Below are 23,429 nucleotides of genomic sequence, written 5' to 3' on the forward strand. Positions count from 1 at the left end.
TTTCAAGTTCAAGTCGCATTTTTGTTAACTCGCGATCTTAGTCTCATTCCTCCTTGTCCCGTTCTTCTCTCCCTCTCTTTCTCTCTGTCCCGTTTGTCTCTTTCCCGTTCTCCGTCTCTATCCCGTATCTCTCTTTTCCTAAAAAGTTCTAATCCAATTTCAATGTCCTCGCTGGCCCGTTCGGAAATCATCTGCAATAATTCCAATTTCAGCATTTCTTTGCGTACCTCTAGGCCCAGTTCCTCACCAACAATCAACAATTCGTCTATCAGCAGTGTCCTTAACTCCACGATTGCTGCTCGACAGCTTTGGTCCTGCTCGCTAAACATATCTAGGTAAACACAACCTAGTTAACAATCAACAATCCAGCTTCCCTACTGTTCCAAACAGAACAACCACAAAATGAAGCCTAGAGAGTCAATGTAAGAACCAAGAACTCACCGCAAACACAGCACCACTGCACCGCTGTAAGCCAGTTGTAATGTTTGTTGTCGGGCATGAAATAGATGGTAGCTGGCCCATGCCGTCGTCCAACCCTTTCACGCTGAGGACGTTGTTGAAGGCAAGGACTTGTTTGTATCGATAACGATGAATGTGTGATTTATTTACATATTCTACATGAAGGGTGGAGAACGTTACAGTTAATCAGTCTAGTATGACTGAAAGAGAATGCACACTGAACAGCCCACAACGGCTACTTACACTCTGTCCTCCCTAGATCCCTAGGTTAGGCAAAACGGTAGTTCAACCTTCGACCAATGGGAGCGTCCAAATTCACCATAGCCGATCCGCCTTTGAGAGGGAGGGTTTAAACACTCACTTACGCACAGGTTTCACTCAGCACACCGAGGTGAAAGGATTCTCGCAGACAGAGGTCCTGACCCGAGCAGGCGCCTCTTTGATCCCAGAGCTGAACCCGCAGTCAGTGGCCGCCGCGTCTGTCCATTGACTGTGATTGCTTCTGGGGCCCGTGGGACCGCACCGCAAAACATCTTCATCCAGGAGTTCCCCCACTCCATACAAACCGTGACGACGATGGTGAATCCACTAACAATACTTAGTCTGCCGACCGGGTCTGGACATGCCGGCGCCATACGGATGTTGACGCGGCGCACTGTCGTCCTTAGAAAGCGAATTGCCGCAGAGGGGTTGGAAGGCTTTGGAGGTTGCTTCTGCGAAGATCGCCAGCCAGCGCAGGCCGATCGTAACACTATTGATAGATTTTTATGCGCTATAGACTTCTCTAAAGATAATTTGTTTTCGTTATTTTAATTTTTTCATGTTCTATTTTCGCGACTGTGTTTGTTTCTTTTAGTTAGCTTGCTCATATTTAATACATCTCTCCATTGTCTCTCGAATACATCTTTAATATCTTTAATCTCTTTATTACTCTTTTAATATCTTTACTTTTCATCTCTAATCTTTAATACATCTCTCCATTTTTCGCTCGTCGCACAGATCGCATTCCAACCACTTATATTCTTAACGACTATAGTGTAGAACTAACAACATACAAGTACCTTGGTGTGCACCTTCAGTTTGACCTATCATGGCATCACCATGTCGACCTCACCCTAGCGTCTGCTAACTGCTCACTTGATCTTCTCAAACGCAACCTCAGGCACGCCTTTATGCATGTTAAAAAAACTGGCTCATATAACTCTAATACGCCATAAAATCGAATATGTTGCGGCCATCTGGGACCCTGAGCAAGCCTACGTTATCAATAACATCGAATCCTTGTAGAACCGCGCTGTTCGCTTCAAATTTTCAGACTACTCACCCTTCACAAGTGTTACAGCATTAAAAAACGTGCCGAACTGGAAGATTTGTCATATTGCCGTAAACTTGCTCGTTTAACACTTTTCCATAAGCTTTATCACCACCCCTCCCTTCGAAGTGATTTGTTTCAGCCACCTCATGCCACCTTCCCGCGCCGTGATCATTCTTTCAAAATTAAACGTGTGAAGTGTCATTCCTCGTCTTAAGCCAATTCATTCATTCCGCGTACTATCATCGAATGGAATAAATTACCATCAGCCATTCCCACAGAAACTGACATCACAAAATTCCAAGTGTTTCTTCGTTGTGACCAAAATGTGTAAAATTTGCTGTTTTTGTTTGTGTTAGTTTTTCCTTTTTGTGTTATGCCTTATGTTTTATTGCACTTATTACTGAAATGTATCGCGTTTAATAAAAGCTCTATCGCCCCCCTCCTATGTAATACCCTCTCCTGGAGGGCATTTAGGGGTAACGGAAATAAATAAATAACGCGAATAAATTGTTATTATGAGCCTAGGGTCCCGTTGCAGTCTTTCAACAGAACTGCTTGTTGGCGTAGTTGGCGCTTGCTAAAAGACATGTTCTCTGCCGCAATTGAACACTCACAAAAGCAAGACATGCCCGTGTTTTCTTTATGTGCCTTCCTGTGGCGAGTGTTCAATTGCGGCAAAAAACATGTCTTTTAGAAGTTTTTCACTTTGGGTCCCTCGTCTGTATATCGCCTTTTAATCCATTCACGGTATTTAAAGACTACTTAACTGAAACTGAAACTAAAGCTGAGACACGATGCGCTGGGGTACATCACGAACGTTATTAGCGACAACTTCGGGACAAAACAAAGTGTACGTTAAATAGGAACATAATAACCAACAACAGAGAAGCCTGAGAGGTCAAAATTTAGCCTAGAAAATATTTATTGTAAGAAAAGCAGAAGAAAATGTCCCTAATAACAAGGCAAAGACACCCGCCGAATACCCAACATAGCTTATCAAAAATGTTTGTCCAAAGAGTCCATTGCTGACTAATGCCGCAGAGCAAGTGATTAGAACGAAAAAACTCTGAGCGGCGTGAAAGCAAGACGAGCCTCATATACAATGGTAATGTGTAAAAAACAAGTTCCTACAGGCAAGTTACAGTTACGTCAGCTATACATATAATGAGAATGCAAGCCACAAAGTTAGAATTGTCGAAGAGGCTGTAGAAAAATGATATACTGTCGGAACTGCAGGTTCGGTACAGACCACGCATATGCGCGCAGGATACGTTTGTATTAACTCAGTGCATATAGATTTCAGTAGCTCAAAATAGGCGTTTATTGATAGCCATGGAGGGATATGAAAGGATTTTCTATATATGAAGGGAGCCTAGGACAGCATAGAGGGGGAATCGTTATGGGGCATTATTAAGCACGAAGGTGCAGAGGATAATATTGTGGAGCTGCGGAGGGAGGTATATTGAAGCAAAGATTTAATCTTTCCTTGTCAAGCACTCTGTCATTATATCATTGTACAATTTTATATCTGTAGCACGGGTTTGTATGCAAGCGACGTGCAAACTATCGGTCTTTCGCTGCTTTTCAGTGCGTAGTGCGAGCCTTGTGTAATTTGTTCTTGTCTTGTTATTTTTGATCATTTTTTCATATGTACTGTCCACTCCTGCCTACGGCCTTCTCTGAAGGCTGCCAGTATTTCTCAAATAAATAAATAAACTGAGTACAACTTATACTGACAGCTGAAAATGTTGTGAGTTTGTGAAATTCACCTGGGAATGAAGCATGGATGCCCTTTGTTCACATTGTTGTTCATGCTTTATGATAAGGGCATAGAAAGTGAACTGCAAAACAGTTATTTCAGCCTTGATTGGTAATACACGCCTAATAGACTAATGGTGCAACAGAAGAACCCCGGACTGACGACATAGTGCTACTAGGGGGCCATGCAAGAGCTTCACAGACTCTTGAGAATAGGTGTGCCAACGCAGCGACAAACCTAGTCCTTATGTTTAGAACAGAGCAATTGGGAGTTATAATCTTTAATAAAGAGACGAGTGACGTCGTGTCAACTCAACAGCAAGTCATAGCCGTAGTAAAGCAATATAGGCACCTCGTCGTATACAGACACCATGTAAGGACTTACTCAAGCAACCGATAAGATGATCTGAAAATAACGGGCAAGGGGAAAGCAGCAATAAAAAATATATAGCACATTGGGCCTAGTATGAGCTAGCGCGTGCAATCTGGAAAGCAGTAATGGCGCCAGCACTAAGCCACTCAAATGTCAGTCTATCCTTAAAATCGGTTGTTTTGTCGGGGTTAGAAGAGAACCAAAGATCGAGAGGCCTCTTTGCTTTGGAAGGCCAAGGTAATCCCGCAATTTAGGCAGTGCATGGTGACATTGGTGGGCCTTATTAGAAGCCATATAAACCGCAGAGCAAAATTAGTTTTGTTGAAAGACTCAGCAACACAGATAAAAATAAATGGCTGGCTACAGTGCACGTAGATTTACCTGAAAAGCGTGCATACATAATGGAGTAAGAGATAAAGAAAGTAGGCAAGCAAGTGCAGGGTAATTGGAAGTGCAGATAGACAGCCAAGTGGCATCCGAAGGAAAATGACAGTTATCACAACGATTTTGATGCAAGGAAGAGAAACGAGGCGATCACGGAGATTTACAAGAAGATTAGAAGGGAAATCCGTTACATCACGGAGATATACAAGAAGTCTACAAGAGAAGATTACTTACAAGAAGATTAGAACGGAAAATCCGTTCCATCACGCAAAGGGCAGTGCAGAAAGCAGGGGGCACCAGAAAAAATATTCGAAACAAGGTGAGGCTGTAAGCTGCAGTGAAAATCCGGAGACCACTGAACACAACTAAACCATGATAACCTCGCTGCCTTTCACATCTTGTTTTCCTTCCCTCTCTCCAAGCGCAATGCGAAGGCATAGCGATAGCAAATTAGCAGGAAGCTATACCAAGCAAGGATAGTACTTTTATTGGCCGTATAAACTTGTAAACATTCCCTTACTAACTAAATTGACAATAATCTAATGTGTATGTTCGACTGAACGAGGACGTAGATAGAAACAGACGCACAGATTCAGTGTTTTCTCTATGTGTCTCTTTCTTTCTGCGTCCTCGTTCAGTCGCGCTCTCACGTTATCACATCGATTCAAACACATCTCGCTTGATGAGCGCGGAAAGTCGTTGTCAAAATGCTGGAGGAAGGAATCACGCCAGCAGCAGTGATGGAACTGACCTTCTTGCATCTCTCGCTGCAGCGGGAACGAAGCGTCGAAAGCACTGCGCATACGAAGCAATCGGCACTACGTGCACTCTGCAAATGCTGCAGCTCGCTTTGAAGACGACGCCCGTATGGGCACGCACTCGGGCTACAGTAGTCTAGACACTGTACTTGGGCCACGTCGCAGATCGCTTTCAAGATAGAATGGCCGCGTCGTGTGCAGCATCCGCCTGAGAAGAACCCCACCCCCCCATCCCATCCCCGCGTGCGTCTTTTTGTCGTACAAAAATCCCTCACGTGACCTGATCCTAGGTGCCTAGGGACAGCATTGTTTAGGGATTTTTTTGAAGGCGCGATGCTGGCGCCGAGCGACGCCGTGGAGTGTTCGTTCTCTGGACCGCGCGTAGTTCAACATTGCTTATGTGATTTTACGCGCGTTGCTTGTGTGTTGGTTGTAGGTTCTGTGTTACTTGGCGGAAAGCCGTAAGTAGTGGCGGTGCGGCAGTGCGGCTTTGGCCTCGGTGAGCTCTGGCAGTACAGAATCTGCGTTGTGTGACCCGTTCTTTCTTGAGAACTCGGCGGTGGGGACAATTGAAATATCGAAGTGGCCTAGCGCTTCGGCAGCGAAGTTCTGCGAACCGCGATGTGGCGTCGCCGTGTCCGACTTTGCTTAACGGACATCGAGGGATCTGCTGCTCGCTGCAAGTCATGTAAATGCAACTGCGTCGACCGCCCACTGTTCAGCGCTGAGTGCGTGTTTGGTGTGCTGTGCTTGAAACGAGTGGTGCAGCCGTGCAGAGGGGGTGGCGAAGGAGCAAAGTGCTTAGGGGCTCCGTTTGCGTGTTCACAGACATGTGCTCCCGTCTTGGTATCATTAGCGGCTGTCGCGGGATTGTGGTGTGCTAGCTCCTTGCCTAGTATGAAGTTTATCACGCTAACACACAGCATGTTCACGTTTTTCCGCGCTATATGTCATTTGCATGACGCACGAGTTGAAAACGAGACGTATGTCTGTGTTCTTTGAGTTTGTGTGTTGTAAATTACGTTCTATTGTCGAAGTTCTGGGAGTCTTATTACGCAAGGAGTGCGAACGTAAACATAAACACATGTCTGTGTGAATCAGCTACCGCATGTTGCGACGCTCTTCCGTGTGGTAGACTGATGCATGGTGCGATTTCATTGCTGTACTGTTTAAAAACCATTTGTTTATTCACTCAATAAAAATGTACGGCTTCTTCGCCGCAGTACAGTTTAGTTACGCGGTGAAGCATACTAAAAGTGGGAGGCGGCCGCTATCAGCCAGCATGGTATGTCAACTTAGGCGACCTGAGAGGCTTGGGTGCGCGAGTGCATAATTAAAGAACTCTTATTATGTCCAGTGACAGTGGCCCCTTTTCACTCTTAGTATGTTTCACCGCAGTACATTGCTTAGGCTTCACCGCGAAATATTAGTGTAGTGCGAGAAAGATAATCGTAAAAAGACTAATTATGCAACGTTTCTTTTGTAGCTTGCTACACCGCAGTACAGGGGTGTAAATAAGCATCATGCAGTAAAGCATACTAAGAGGGGAAAGGGCACATAGGTTTACACTGTGCTCATTATTTTCAGTTGTGACATAATTTGCAAGTGCATCTGTGCTCGTGGTAAGCTTCATTGACAATTCATTGCACATTACAAATTAATATTGCAGGGAAGCTTACTAAAGCACATTCGCCATTATGGTACGTGTTATTCACCTTCAATGCAGGAGCACAATGCGGATTCTTGCCCCTGCTTTTGGCTGGACTGCACATGCTCTTTGAGAAATGATTTATTTTATTGATTCATTCTTTAATTGAGCGCGAGACCTAGCAATGGGTAGCCCAAATATATATATATTTGAGAACACCAAAACGAATTCAGCAGTAAGAAGCTAAAGGGTTGTTTCGGTGTAGAGCAGTGGCCAAGCCCGGATATGAAAGAGGAGGAAGAAAAGCCGAGTCTTTCCACTTCAACACTGGGAGGAACAACTCCCACAAATAAATACGACTTATTTATTTTACTTTTGAAGATTACCGACTTGCATTGGCAAGTGTTCAACAAACGCTGCATAAGTAAGCTTCCTGCGCATATTTCACCAGCTACTGCATCATTGTTTCACATTATGAGTGAAACTGCAATTTTCTTTATGCCACAACTTGCCCACTTTTGTGTTTTGCAGTAGGATGTTAACAGTGCTTTTAAGGCACTTAAATACTCAAGCATAGTAGTAGAGAGAAAAAAAGTAAGAAAGCAGTGGCTTTTCGTGCGTAGACTATGCATACACCTGGTGCTCTTATGGTCATTTTTCCCTATCCGCTAAACCATACTAAACAAGAAAAGTTTATAGACAATTAGTTTATACACAGACCACAACTAAACCACAGGTATCGTTGGTAAGCAAAGTATATTTATTCGGTGACATTTTCTGCAGCCCTGCTATTGGGCTTTCCTTCCTTCATTTTCACCTGTGCAGATTCATATAGAAGTGATGAGACAGTTTGACAATTTTAATCGCTGAAAGCCTTAGCGAAGCCTTTTTCGGGTTGTTTATTCTTGGTTTCAGACTCTGCACATTGCATTTAAGGCGGGTTTTCTGTTTGTTGATTTTTCATTATGGCTAGGGCATGTCAACATTTTTTACACCATGTCAAGTATGTGGTGCCATAGACTGTTCTTAGATGGAGTCTTGCCCTTTCATTCTGTACAATATGATGTCGGTTTTTTTGTGTCCAAGGCCGTTTTACAGCGTGATTGTAGCATTTTGCCAAGTTTTGCCTCTGTCACCCAAGCTTGAAAGATTGCTACGCATTGCTGGTGGCATGACACATGTGACATTTCTTTTTCAATAAAAGGAAGTCTGTCACTTATCCTGTGCACTGGTTCTCTCTTTGAATTGCAATTTGTTGCCTATATTTGCTCTTTTGTTGCGTTTCAGATTAGGAATGGCTATCATAATTGACATTTAACCATATTGCACACAATGTGGATGATATGTAATTGCTATATATGGCCACCATAAATATAATAGAAGTTAATAATTCAAGAATAGTGCCTTTGCATGGTGGTGCAGCCATGAATTGTGGCTATAAGGTACCAGCACTGCAGGTAGTACTGCTTGTCCAGAATATAGTTCAACTCTGCTACTTTCAAACATCCTTGTTTTTATCTGCATTTATAGAGCTCCAGTTTCTGTGAACAACACACATCTGGTGCAAGAGTGGCTTGTACCTGCAGTTGGGTCCAATGAATAGCCAAATTTCTGCCCGTTTTCATGTTATTAGCATATTAGTAAAGGCAGTCGTTTTTATAGTAGCCTGGTTGTCCAGTGTAGAAGCCGCTGCAGGGTGTCGGGATCTCATACACATCTTCAGCTTTGCAGGGGACACAGCATCTGGCCCATAGTTTGTCACAGGCCATGTATTCGGGGCAAGTTGAGTTTACTCACTAGCAAAGGGAAAACCAAGCTTGTTGGATATGAAGTAAACCGCCTGTATACTCAGTGGCCTTCTTCATTTCATGTGACATATGTGGTTATAGCGACCCTTGTTTTAAGCACGTCTTGTCCAGCAGCGGTCGTTTGCTTTTGAAACACTCAGGATAGCTTTTAGCAAGCTGGACAGGAATAACACTAAAAAACCAGCAGATGTTAATTGTCGCACTTATCATGCGAAGCTTCCTTTCAGTATGATGAGGGCGTAAATAAATGAGGGTGTTCCTCAAGGCCTTGTAGCACATGTCACGAGTTTGGAGGAACATGATTTATAGCACTTTTTTGATCGCATGCTATAGGTTTAGCAGGTGCGGCCATGGTTGAAGTGCAGTGCAAGGTCAAGAAAACAGATATCTATGAGCAGCACCCTGGTAAAGGAGACTCTGGGAAAACTAGTGCGAAGCCTGTTGAACATCTGGTTGACCCACTTGCTGGCTCCATCAGGCAAAGTATGATAAAGAGAAGGAAGTCATCAACACGTCAGAAGCTTTTTACATCGAAACACTGTGCTAAGGCCATAACATGCCAACAAGCTTTAGTGCGCAGGCTATGCATGACCAACTACATATGCCTTCTGTTCGGACATTGCTCATTGTAACTAACAAGGATGGAGTGGACAAAAAAAGAACAGCAGCTCCATTAATTTCGTTTCACTGGTATCAACAGTGTTTTGTAAGTGTACATTGCCATACTCCCCAATGCCTTCTTGGGTGACATCAGCAAGTACCAGCTTTAGGCAAGGGGTAATAGACGTCTTTACAAGCTATACATGCATGCATGCATGGATAGCACATTGTGTCCATAAAGTAGGCACTTCACAGAGGCACTGGAGCAGGAACAGATTGTTAACATTGGGCAAAGACAAGCTACTAAACACCCAACACTGTTGCATGTAACGACCTCTGAAATAATCCCCCTTAAAGAGGAAATCATCTTTGTGTATCCATAAAGAGGGCAGATGGGCAAAGCCCCTTCAGTAATGCTGCCAGCTTCAAAAGCCCACTTTGCACATCCTGAATGCTTTCTCCGTACGATTTTGCTGGGTGCAAGCATTCTACTGTCCAAAAGCTGTTATTGAGAGCACTGTTGGTTTGGTGGCAATACAGTTCAGAAGCGATTGCAACAAACCTCCCCTCCTAGTTGGCCTGGATGCTCACGGTGCTTATGAAGCAGCATCATGAGGCAAGCAACGTGAACGGATGCCTCGAAGCCCTTGTTCGTTTATAACACTGTTCTGTTAGTAACAACCATGAGACTTGAAACCAATAAGCTCAAGTTCGGCACTCGCGTGGTTACTGCGGAGGATCCATAAAAAGCACAAAAACAGAAAACTCAGGGAAAGGATAAAGCACCATTTAACACTTAGTATTGCTGCAGCCACCCCCCTTCTTTTATTTTGTCTGGTCGTGCTACATCTTTTTACTATAGATAGACATGAACTTAGGTGACGTTCCCAATCAGTGTACAATTTTTTTATGCACTACGTGCTGGTTCAAAGAGGCTCGAAACAGTGCAATGCAAGCTTCAAGTAGAAAAGGTGCCTGGAAGAAAAAAGAAGCTGTGCTGCAACCATCTCGGCAACATCTTGTCCCCTTAATAAAAATTGTGCTTTCACATCACTTCATACTAGGCAAGGAGCTAGCACACCACAATCCCGCGACAGCCGCTAATGAGACCAAGACGGGAGCACATGTCTGTGAATTCGCAAACGGAGCCCCTAAGCCACTCTGCTACTCCGCCACCCCCTCTGCACGGCTGTACCACTCGTTTCAAGCACAGCACACCAAACACACATTCAGCGCTGAACAGTGGGCGGTCGACGCAGTTGCATATACATGACTTGCAGCGAGAAGCACATCCCTCGATGTCCGCTAAGCAAAGGCGGACACGGCGACGCCACATCGCGGTTCGCTGCCTTCGCTGCCAAGGCGCTAGGCCACTTAATTATTTCAATTGTCACCACCGCCGGGTTCTCAAGAAAGCACGGGTGACACAACGCAGATTCTGTACTGCCAGAGCTCACCGAGGCCAAAGCCGCACTGCCGCACCACCACTACTCACGGCTTTCCGCCAAGTAACACAGAACCTACAACCAACACACAAGCAACGCGCGTACAATCACATGAGCAATGTTGAACAACGCGCGGTCCAGAGAACGATCACGCCGAGGACGAACACGCCACGGCGTCGCTCGGCGCCAGCATCGCGCCTTCTCGAAAATCCCTAAACGATGCTGTCCCTAGGCAACTAGGATCAGGTCACGTGAGGGATTTTTGTAGGACAAATAGACGCACGCCTCATCCCCAACCCTCCCTCACGTAACTCCCGTGCCTCGCGTGCGACAGGAGAGGGCGCGCATCCGGACTGCCGTCTCCACTCGTACACACCAGAATGAGCTGCGTTCGCCGACTCACCCTCGCAAGCTTTCACTCGCACATGCGGCATCGGCGCGCGATGACGATTTTACCGCTCTTCGACTTTACATGGAACCTCACGGCGGCGCCGACGCGGACGGCACGAATGCTCCTGCAGTGTTCACGCATTGCTATCGCAATGAAACTTTGCAGTTTCGGCGGAAAAAAACGAAGCGGCGATGGGGATAGCAAATTAGTGGATAGCTATACATAGTAGGGAGAGGAGTCTTATCGGCCGTATAAACTGAAAAACATTTGCTTAATAACTGAATGTACAAAGATGGCGTCAGCGTGCACAAGCAAACATGAACACACCCCGCTCAATGAGCGCGGACATTCGCTGTGAAAACGCTAGTGTGAGCAAGTGTGGCAGCAGCAGCGAGCAAAATGACCTTCGTGCGGTATATCGCTTCAACACACGAGCGGCGACACAACAGGGCGCACAAAGGTATGAGCCGTCTGCAGATCCCTTTCAAGATACGGCGCCCGACCACGCACGTCCGTGCAAAGTACACGCCTGTTGGTGGAGTCGAAGCCTCCTGCCCGCGCTGCCTCCCGGCTTTCCTTCATATATGGCGCGCGAGATATAGCCGCGATCATCAGCCCCTTGATCTCGGTCGTGAAATACGCAGTTTCTGGAAGGCGATGCACAAGCATAACGCGGCCCTTCTCCCTCCCTCCCATCCCCCCCAACACGTTCTTTCGCGTGAAGGAGGAGCATGCGTTTGCTCTCCGTCTTCTTCCATCGCGCGCGCCAGATTTTGCCGCGATCACCGGCACACCCTCGCGCGCTTTCGCAACATAAGCCGTGCGACGCGGCGAAGCTTTTGTCGCTGTTGGACTTAATATGGAACCTCACAGCGACACCAACGCCGACGAGAGAAACGCGCCTGGAGGGCCCGCATAATTGCTATCGTAAAAAAAAATTTCATCCATCATAACGAGCGCAGGAGAAGATAAAGAAGACACTAACGAATAGAGCGCAAGGAAAGAAGTGGAGGAGGAGGGTACAGCGAAAGCATGGAAGCAAAATGGAGGAGAGTATGGGGAAATGGTGAGAGGGAAACCGGAGTGCCGCACTAGATGTGCTCCATGAAGGCGGCCAGCTACGAGATGACAGTATAGTAGCTTGCGCCGTCACCCGTTGCCGACGAAGTCATTCCTTAGGCATGATGCAAGCGCCTCCACCGAAACCATATACGGAAACAAAGTGCGGGCGCGTGCTTCGGACCCACTGCGGATGTGGTACTTCGTCGGCACCACTACCGCTAGAGATCAGCGTGGATCCAGAGGTGTGCGCCGCCGAAGCAGAAGCTAACCGCCTAACTTGCATCTGTCAATGTAACCGACCAAAAAGCTTCCTTCAGGACCATCAGGGACTGAAAGACGACCGTGTCTTGAAGAAATAGTTTGTGTGGAAAATAAATAGCGATCTGTTAACTGCACATGTGTGCGCGTCTCTCCGAAATTATTTGCCTCAGTATATCGCGAATTCAACACACATAAAGAGCTGCGCCTAAATTTCGCATTACGGAGTATAGTAATCATCTATGAATTCTTTCCTCGTACTCTTTCGTCCTGTAATCGTAAGAAAGACTCGCGCTGTCTCTCATTCAAGTTTGCTAATCTCATTTAGCCAGAAACTGTGTATACCGAGAACCATACTTCATCAAGAAGAAACTGTTTTGCTTTCTTTTCTGTACGCAACAATGGTGCCTAAAGGGTTATAACACGCCTTATCACAAAAAAGTCAAGCTATCCAGCTCACACAACGTAACCGGCCACTCTACACGGCTTTGTAGGGAAATTACCACGACCAAAGTTTGTAAAATAGTTGTATTTTATGCGCATGACTCTGCAAATTTCTTTCTGAAAGTTAGAGCAAAGCGTGCGATGTAGCGCTCCTTAAGAAAGCCGTGTATCCGGCCGAAATTCGGATGTTTATCTTCGACACCACCACTTTCGACAGGGACGAGCAGGAAAGAACAGAGCAGATGTCCTGCGTTCTCCATACGGGTTCTTGTCGTAAATGGCGCTGGTAAAAGGGAATGAAACCGACCTAAAATTCGTCGCCTATAAACTAATAAATCTTGCGACAACGGATTCATTGCTGCATTTCAGGTCCGAGTTATTATTTTCATGCAATGGGAAAGCCATTATTGACAAAGCCCAACTCACGTGTAGCGTGTTCTGGTTAATGAAGTAGAAACAAGAGTAGTAGTATCCGGCTGGAAAACCATCGTGATCCGGATCCTTATAGCCGACCCAGCTTGTGCCGCCTGTATTGGCAATGGAAATAAGCCCAAAGGCGTGGTTTTTTTTTTGAGGTGCGTATCCAACCTGGTAGCATTTAGGCCTTGTTCCAATCTGCGGGCAGAACCTGCAGCAGAGAGTGTGTGAGCTTTAAGCGAATAGGGAGCCAAATGGCACGAGCGCGATTGCAATGCGTGTATTGGGGTGTGCGGGCATTCGAGCTGCGGTTGAATTAAAGGTTAGTGCTTTAATTTGGTTTACGCATAGCGAAGAATTTGCACAAGTGCTCTGTAGTTCTTTAGTGACATAAAGGGTATAATATTGCGTCAGTGGAAACGCTTATCTTTTCCAGAAGACCAACTCACACAGAACACAATTCATAGCATGCTTTGAACTGAACGAATCGGGCAAGAACGGTGTATGTATTCTACGAAAATAAGATCTAATGGTTGTATACAACGTTCTGCACCAGTAATGCACCGACATTGATACAAGTGGAATCGAACACATTCGTACAATTTTTTACGTCAACATTGCAAATCTGGAAGACGCGGTATTCATAAGCAAATAGGCTAAAATTAAATATTATTGGCGTAGCTTTGCCCACGTGTAACTTTTTTTGCAGGGTCGATGGCACAGGTGTCCGGATGGTGTATAATAATGTTCTCAAAAGATTCCAATTACCCACGCCAAATATACAGAAAAAAAAACTTGATTTTTCGAATCATATTTAGCACAAAACGCAGTCCATTATAACAGGGTTTAACGGTTCTCTTACTACCTGTCAAAATAGCATGTCACGTTCTCTTTTTTGCTGAACGGTGGCATAAAACAGAAGCACCATTACGTATTCGTGTATTCCAAGTTGCAGGCTCGAATCGCCATAACCGATAGCGTTTTCATGACATGTTAGCGCAACTAAATCAAGCGAAAACTAACACTGGGAAGAGGGTTGACCTACGCTACACACGGCATATAATTACAATTGTCTGCTATGCATTGCAAAGGCAAAAGTTTTCATAACATGATTTCGCCAAGGCCTGGCTTATGCAGTCACAGTCTATTGTCAATATTTTACAATTTACAAATTTCAAGCCGGTTTTAGCGAAGCACTCTCCTTTGTAAAGAAGAAACTAGGAATATATAATTATGTTCTATAATTTTTGGGAAATAATAACAATTTTCAGCAAACATGTGCTACGGATCAGGCACTCAATTTCTTTGTTTGTAGAAAAACTGCCGGAACGACGGTGCTTCGCATGTGTGATTTGTGTGCTTGCCCAATACGATGCTTCTTCCTCTTAAACATTTAAAAATTTTAAATTCTTAAAAATTGGGCATCGTATCTTCCCGTGGTGTGCGGGAGTCGACCGACGTTGATGGGGACTTAGAGAAGCGGTGATTCATTTATAATATCTACAGGAATAGAGCAAAGCAAAATTACAGTAAACAGTCATCGACGGTCGGCACGAAATTTTAAGCTGCGGTCCGCGGCAACATGAACGTCCTCTGTCTTCCTGATGGTTTCCTGGCCTATAACCTGTTCGGTCTTTCAGGGCAAGGTAATTTTCATCCAATCGGCCACCCGCACAGGTGTCATCTTCATCCCATAGTCCCGCCCGCGCAAATGGCGCCATGTTCGGCCGCAGGGGACGCTTCATGGACTGGATGAATGTATGAGTGGATGCCCTTTGGAACGGAGCGGTCGGTTCCGCCACGAAGCTCTTGTCATTATATGGCCTAATGTCCTACTTATGTTAAAGAAAAGAAAAAGAAATACAAGGAGAAAAAGAACATTAACTATTTTCATCAACAAACTTTGTGAACCCCTATTGGGAACTTGGTTATTGCCCGCCTCCGTTGCTTGTGGATACCCTAGTTTTCTTCCACCAATCTTTCGATCTCATCTTACTAATCTCTACTGTGGACATGCCTAATTTCCCCATGCTCTCCGTGATCCCAAGGGCTTCAAGGAGGCCAGAGGTGCCTAAATCGACCGCTGGACAGATATCTTCCCATTCCAATAAAACATGTTCCATTGTTTCCCTAGCTTTACCGCAGCAAGCAGATGCTTCTTTTTCCTTATTGTATCTCGCTATATAAGTGCGTGTTCTAAGGCATCCTGATATCGCTTCGTAAAGTAATGACCTTCTAAGTTATTTCTTTCCTGATTTCGTTTCTCATCCTAAGTAGTTACTCATAGCAGGCTTTATTTCTCGCAAGGCAGGGAATTATCTCAACCTCTCTAGTTTTCCACTTGACGTTCTTTTTAGCCATGTTGCTCACCGTAGTGGTCGAATACTTGCTGCTAAGCTCCCTAGCTCTTTTCCTTCCCTGTGAATCAATGTTTTTCGTGTACAAATATCTGAACCCTCTCCAAGCCCATTTACCTTCTTCAATATTCCGCACTCGTTCTTCATAATCAATTTTACTGTGAGCTTCCCTCACTAAAGAGGGTGTCCAGCCCATATCACCCTGCACAGCTTCAATTGTAGTTTTCTCGTGTGCGCTCAATGCGAGGTGTCTTACGCACTTTTGGTTGCCATTGAGTCATGATGTTATCCCGGACTTCAAGCAAACAACTGCATTTCAAAATGTATGTCGTTCAAGACATACTGCACACTGCTAATGTCCTTCAACAATTAAAAACTTCGCCATGCCCTAGAAAACCTGCTACAAATTGTATCCCCATAGCGCTCTGGATTTCATTATCGTCGCAGTTGGTCCATAGCTCGTTGCGTCGTCCTCAATTTAAGCAGAACCCTTTTCGTCAGCCTCCAGGTTTCTGCCCCGTACATGAGTACTGGTAAGACACAGTTATTATACACTTTTCTCTTGAGGGATAATGGCCACCTGCTGTTCGCGATCTGAGAACGCCTGCCAAACGCACCGCAGCCCATTCTTATTCTTCTGATTATTTCCGTCTCATGATCCGGATCCGCCGTCACTACCTGCACTAAGTAGATGTATTCCCTTACCACTTCCTATGCCTCACTACCTATTGTAAATTGCTGTTCTCATCCGAGACTGTTAAAGATTACTTTAGTTTTCTGCAGATTAATTTTTAGACCCACTCTTCTGCTTTGCCTCTACAGGTCAGTGAGCATGCATTGCAATTGGTCCCCTTAATTACTAAGCAAGACAACATTATCAGTGAATCGCAAGTCACTAAGGTAATCTCCATTAACTTTTATCCCCAATTCTTCCCAATCTAGGTCTCTGAATACCTTCTGTAAACACGCTGTGAATAGCATAGGAGAGATGGTATCTCCCTTCCTGACGCCTTTCTTCAATAGTATTTTGTTGCTTTCTTTATGGAGGACTACGGTGGCTGTGGAGCCGCTATAGATATCTTTCAGTATTTTTACATACGGCTCGTCTACACCCTGGTTCCGTAATGCCTCCATGACTGCTGAGGTTAAGACAAAATCAAACGCTTTCTCGTAATCAATGAAAGCGATATATAAGGGTTGGTTATATTCCGCACATTTCTCTATCACCAGATTGATAGTGTGAATATGATCTATTGTTGAGTAGCCTTTACGGAATCCTGCCTGGTCCTTTGGTTGACGGAAGTCTAAGGTGTTCCTGATTCTATTTGCAATTACCTTAGTAAATACTTTGTAGGCAAAGGACAGTAAGCTGATCGGTCTATAGTTTTTCGAGTCTTTGGCGTCCCCTTTCTTATGGATTAGGATTATGTTAGCGTTCTTCCAAAATTCCGGTACGCTCGAGGTCATGAGGCATTACGTATACAGTGTGGCCAGCTTCTCTAGAACAATCTGTCCACCGTCCTTCAACAAATCTGCTGTTACCTGATCCTCCGCAGCTGCCTTCCCGCTTTGCATATCTCCTAAGGCTTTCTTTACTTCTTCCGGCGTTACCTGTGGTATTTCGAATCCCTCTAGACTATTTTCTCTTCCATTATCGTCGTGGGTGCCACTGGTACTGTATAAATCTCTATAGAACTCCTCAGCCACTTGAACTATCTCTTCAATACTAGTAATGATATTGCCGGTTTTCTCTCTTAACCCATACATCTGATTCTTGCCACTTCCTAGTTTCTTCTTCACTGCTTTTAGGCTTCCTCCGTTCCTGAGAGCATGTTCAATTCTATCCATATTATACTTCCTTATGTCAGCTGTCTTACGCTTGTTGATTAACTTCGAAAGTTCTGCCAGTTCTATTCTAGCTGCAGGGTTAGAGGCTTTCATACATTGGCGTTTCTTGATCAGATCTTTCGTCTCCTGCGATAGTTTACTGGTATCCTGCCTAACGGAGTTACCACCGACTTCCATTGCACACTCCTAAATGATGCCCACAAGATTGTCGTTCATTGCTTCAACACTAAGGTCCTCTTCCTGAGTTAAAGCCGAATACCTGTTCTGTAGCTTGATTTGGAATTACTCTATTTTCCCTCTTACCGCTAACTGATTGATCGGCTTCTTACGTACCAGTTTCTTCCGTTCCCTCCTCAGGTCTAGGCTAATTCGAGTTCTTACCATCCTGTGGTCACTGCAGCGCACATTGTCGAGCACGTCCACATCTTGTATGATGCCAGGGTTAGCGCAGAGTATGAGGTCTATTTCATTTCTAGTCTCACCGTTCGGACTCCTCCACGTCCACTTTCGCCTATCCCACTTGCAGAAGAAGGTATTCATTATCGGCATATTATTCTGTTCCACAAACTCTACTAATAACTCTTCCCTGCTATTCCTAGTGCCTATGCCACATTCCCCCACTGCCTTGTGTCCAGCCTGCTTCTTGCCTACCTTGGCATTAAAGTCGCCCATTAGTATATTGTCTTTTGTTTTCACTCTACCCATCGTCGATTCCACGTCTTCATAGAAGCTTTCGACTTCCTGGTCATCATGACTAGATGTAGGGGCGTAGACCTGTACAACCTTTATTTTGTACCTCTTATTAAGTTTCACAACAAGACCTGCCACCCTCTCGGTAATGCTATAGAATTCCTGTATGTTACCAGCTATATTCTTATTAGTCAGGAATCCGACTCCTAGTTCTCGTCTCTGCGCTAAGCCCCGGTAGCACATTACGTGCCCGCTTTTTAGCACTGTATATGCTTCTTTTGGCCTCCTAATTTCACTGAGTCCTATTATATCCCATTTACTGCCCTCTAATTCCTCCAATAGCACTGCTAGACTCGCCTCACTAGATAACGTTCTAGCGTTAAACGTTGCCAGGTTCATATTCCAAAGGCGGCCTGTCCGGAGCCAGGGATTCTTAGCACCCTCTCCTGCGTCGCAGGTCTGACTGCCACCGTGGTCACTTGCTTCTCAGCTGCTGGGGACTGAGGGCCGGGGTTTGATTGTTCTGTTCATATATATGTTCGACTAATATACCTCCAACTATTTTTATGCCGAAGAATAGGCATTGTGTGCCTAATGACGGTGCCTCCACCATGGATTTATTGACACGGACACATCTGTTTCCTTCATTAAAAATTAAATGGTGGGAGGGGGGGGGGGACAGACGTAGTGTTCTTTTTAAGTAACCTAGTGACCTTGAGGTATCAGTTACAACGTTCGAGATATGCTCTGACCATATCAGTTTACTGTTAATGAGGACGCCTAGATATCGGTAAGAGCTAGCATGTGATAAAGCTGTCGAATTAAAGGCATACTGAAAAATCAGAATAATTTTTTTGCGTGAAACAACCACGCATTTGCACTTTGAGGCATTAGGTTCCATCAACCAGCGCGAGCACCAAGTTTGAATTAGGTTTAGGTCGCTTTGTTGTAATCATTGATCCCTACTGTTTGAGATTCGACGATATACAACGCAATTATCAGCAAAGAGGCGAATAGATGACGTTATTACAGATGGCAAGTCATTTATGAAGATAAGAAAGAGAAGCGGGCCAAGAACTGACCCCTGAGGGACGCCGGATACTACTTGTGCTGCTGTTGAAAGCTTACCGCCAATGACGGTGAACTGAGATGATGCTGTTAGAAAGCTTTTGATCCATGACAAGGTAAGCGGGTCAAGATTAGGACAACTGAGTTTGGCCATGAGACGACGATAAGCAACATGATCAAATGCCTTTGAAAAATCGATGTAAATGACGTCGGTCTGAAAACACGAATCCAAGTTCAAGGTAAGTTGTGTAGTGATTTCGAATAATTGTGTTTCACATGATAACCCGGGGCGAAAGCCGTGCTGCTTGCGGAAAAGAAATAATTATTATCGAGATGACTGGCGACGTGGGAATATATGATGTGTTCCATTAGTTTGCATGCAACACATGTCATTGATATAGGCCGACAATCCGACGGGTCAAAGCGGTTGGCCTTTTTGAAAACCGGGGTTACCTTCGCAGTCTTCTAGTCGTGCGGAATTTCACCTTCTAAAAGGGACTCCGCAAAAATTAATTTGTTAATGAGGCTCCGCAAATTTGTTAATGAGGCACAAAATACCTTCAACTGGGATGACGACTGGCGGCATTGCACCAAAATTTGGTCTAGGCAGCGCCGGTACATCATGAACAGGTTCGGAGGTGAAAACAGACGAGAAATAGGAGTTCATGACATTAGCCCGCTGATCAAGTGGACCGTCAGAGCTGTCTGGATAAACAAGCGCAATGTTATGGAATTGATTCTTTGGTTTTACGATGGTACAAAATTTTTTAGGGTTAATACTAATGATATTTTTTAGATCCTCGTGATGGAATTTGCGTTTCGAGTCCCTCAAAAGACGGGCCTATTCGCGCAGGCAATCCGAGTATTTCTTCCATTTAGATGCTGCGTACGATTTCTGAGCGACACGATACAATCTTTTTTTCTAGCGCGATAGTCTTTTTAGCGAGTTAGAATACTAGGGCTGGCCTGCATCGCCTCAAATGCGAATCCGAGGGACGTGTTTGTCAATTAAATTTTGAATTTGCTGTTTGAACAGCAACCAGTTATTGTTAACTGATCGTGAAGAAGCAGAATGACGGAAACATTCATAGAAAGATTCTAGTTCGTAGTTAATCGCAAAAAAGTTGGCCTTGTTGTAGCTCCTGATATATATTTTTATTGGCTGTTTTTTTTTAGTGGGAAAAGATAGGTGGTATATTACGGCTTTGTGATCACTTTGTTCCATGACAAGGGACACTGATGAAACTAAGTCAGGGTTTGAGACCAAAACAAGATCGAGTATGTTAGAGCCCCGAGTGGGCGAGTGGACAGTCTGAGTAAGGTTGAACAATAGGGTTAACTGAAGGAAGTCTTTGGATAATCGTGAGGATGCGGTTGAGTTCTTCCAGTCAATGTCAGGGAAGTAGAAATCACCAAAGAAGGATGTAATGGGCCTTGAGGAACCGGCAAGTCAAATGAACTAGAACCGAGTGTAAGTCATTAGTGAAAGTGCGGTCAAAGTCCGGAGGGCGATAACATGCTATAAGTATGTTTGTATATGTTTTGAGGGACAGTTTAACGCAGACAATCTCTAGGCTACAGTTAATCGCAACGGAACATGACGCTATATTGGATCGAACGAAGACCAATACACCACCGCCCCTGGGGGAAGTCCTATCGCATCTATAAGTAATGAATGAGGTGGCATCCTGCAATAGTCCGTCGCTTTCGATGTCCGGAGTTAGCCATGATTCGGTAAAGACGGCAAAGTCGGTTTCACTATCCTGAAGAAGAGCTTCCACGATATCCTTTTTTGGTAAGAAACTACGGACGTTCGAAAGCACACCCTGCACAAGATCATAAGTTGCGTTAAAGACAGGAGTGGGAGAGTCAAGGGCGAAGGATGAAAACGGGTGAGTGCAAGCACGTGTTGGTGGCTCGGATTCGATTTCGATAGCACAATCAGTCTGAGCATTGTAAACAAAACGCTTATTGCTTATGAGAAGTTAATCGAACCTAATCTTAAAAGGAAGGCTTCTCTCCTGCGCTAAAAGGTAAAGTTTTTTCCTAGCCAGGCGCACACGTGCGGAACAGTCTTCGCGTATCGCAAACGATGTGGCTTTTAACATCCCGCCACAGGAGAGAATTTTGGTTTTGTCCTTAAACCGCCCAAACTTCACGATAATAGGGCGGTTCTTCTTTTCTTGGAATTGACCTATTCTATAGGCCCGTTCAATGTTATTTGTATCGACTGATACGTCCAGTTTTCCACTGCAGAATGAAACAATCTGGTCCTCGGACTGCTCCCAAGACTCGCCAACCACGTCACGGAGACCAAAATAGACCACGGGCCCTATAACGTAAAACTATTCCAATATGTTTCTATTCCAATCTCCTGACGTCAAATTTGCGTAACCACCGACGCAAGCACCGGGCGGTCATCCGCAGGGCTGTCTGAACAGACCAATCAAACGCTCTCCTCGTTCATAGGAGGTCACTTTTGTTTGCTTGAAAAACGAATAACATTGCCTACACTGAGCGGCTTGTCATATCTAATTGGCTGACAAGAGGCGAGGAGAACGTACAAGTGGAGAGGAATTCGATGGGGCCTAGCCACTGCACTCAAAGTCGATAACCGAATGAAGAGGGTGGTGCAGGCGTGTACGATTGGTCGGCTATCCCTTACTTAGCTTGCGGTGGCTGGCCGAAAATCGCGGCGGCTCGCAACGGAAGCTCAAGAATGACGCTAAAACGGACCCTCAGCAAAGAAGAGTTGGCAGAATGAGGGGGTAAACGTGCCGAAATTGCTCGAAAACGTTACACGGCCACGCAAGAAGTTTTATTATACGCAAATACACCCATGCTCTTCGGCAGGTGCGAGTAGCCAGCGTCTGAGCGATCGGCGGCAGCCATCTTTTATTACTTTCGGAACGGGGCAGCCTGCGGCTGTTCCGAAGAAAATTCAGTTTTGTTCGGCATATTAATGCATCTTTATCGCGTACACGTCACTTTGACGCGGTGACTTTTTGCGGTTTTGTGACGTCGCGTGACAGGCAGGTGAAATGGTTGCAGCCCGAAAACTTTTTACCAATAGCCGAGGGCTAATGGCGAAAAGGGGTCGAATAAGAAATAACTGTTTTTCTTTTTTCTGTCAACTCATGCATAATCAGTGCGCACACATTATATCAGATGGGGAGGTATCGCGGTTTTCGTGACGTCGCGTGACAGACAGGTGAAGTGGGGGTGGTCGAAAAAAGATTTTGACCAATCGTGGAGGGCTGATAGCAGAATTGGAATAGAAAAGTTTGGAATAGTTTTACGTTATAGCGCCCCACGTTGCAACGCTGAAGTCCATTCTCCGAGTTGCGCATTTTTCAGTTAACGCTCGCACTTCCGGCGAACGCTTGGAAATTACAGAACCAGCCTCAGTGCACTGGATAGAATGGCAAGCTTTATTTGCTTCAACGGTTTGCTCTAACTTGTAGACGCGGGCGGCAAGGCGTCCAACTAAGCTATCTGTATTTGACTGCGCAGCACGTAATAACGCGAGTTCACTCAGGACGAAATTCTCGGTCATTCCGAGGCGCGAAATAGCGTTATAGATTGTTTCGAGGGTGGGAGCAGGGTTAGCGTCACCGTGATCAGGACCAGGGTTTACCTCAATGTCTCCAGATAACATAAGTAATAAGCACACAACATGAGCATTAATAGCAATTAAACACAATAGTTCGCCAAGTGCAATACGCCAACGGTCAAGCATGTCGGGCGGGCACGACACCGGAAACAAGAAGCGATCTCTAGAACAACAGCAAGATGCGTCTGGCAGGTAGCTAACCTGCACGAAAAAGGGCATTTGCGTGACCGTGTTCCTTGAGGTGACGTGCCCTAAACTGGCGTCCAGCGAGGACGGTATTTGTAGACACGGGTTTCCTCCCGCGCTGATTGTTCCTTGTGGCCAGGCGAGAGAGGGGTTGACGGCTGTCGTTGGCGGTAGCAGGAAAACTGCACAGTGAAGATTTTCGCCAACTTGAAGTTCTTGTGGCAGCTCGTAGGTGCCGTCCTCAATGAAGACACCGGCAGCGTCAGCAAGGGCTGAGGCCGCAGTGGCCCAAAGAAGGGCAGCCTGCACGAAAAAGGGCATTTGCGTGACCGTGTTCCCTGCGCCAATGTCGACTGCCGAACGGGCGAATTCAGTGTGGGCGGGAGAGTTACATCCGTGATCTTGGAAGACTCGCACAGCCATGAAAGTGCGCTTTGTGTTTCTGAGGATAGAGTTGTGTCCGCTTAATCTTCGATGCGTGTTTCTGTTGTTTGTTCAACTTGTAAGCCATTTCATGCTGCAGTGAATCCTGTACATGTGAACTGCT

General features: G+C 45.3%; 1 protein-coding gene across 3 annotated transcripts in view; it reads right to left on the reverse strand.

Annotated features, from left to right (window-relative positions):
- LOC129382723 (uncharacterized) overlaps window positions 1-23,429 on the reverse strand; it is a 276,055-nt gene that overhangs the window by 105,421 nt on the left and 147,205 nt on the right. For all 3 annotated transcript variants that reach the window (XM_055066873.2, XM_055066858.2, XM_055066875.2), the window contains exon 9: window positions 13,130-13,331. In XM_055066873.2, coding sequence (XP_054922848.2) covers window positions 13,130-13,331 — 202 coding nt within the window. The remainder of the gene's footprint in view (window positions 1-13,129; window positions 13,332-23,429) is intronic.

Source organism: Dermacentor andersoni, chromosome 6, assembly GCF_023375885.2.
Source record: "Dermacentor andersoni chromosome 6, qqDerAnde1_hic_scaffold, whole genome shotgun sequence".
Taxonomy (NCBI): Eukaryota; Metazoa; Arthropoda; class Arachnida; order Ixodida; family Ixodidae; genus Dermacentor; species Dermacentor andersoni.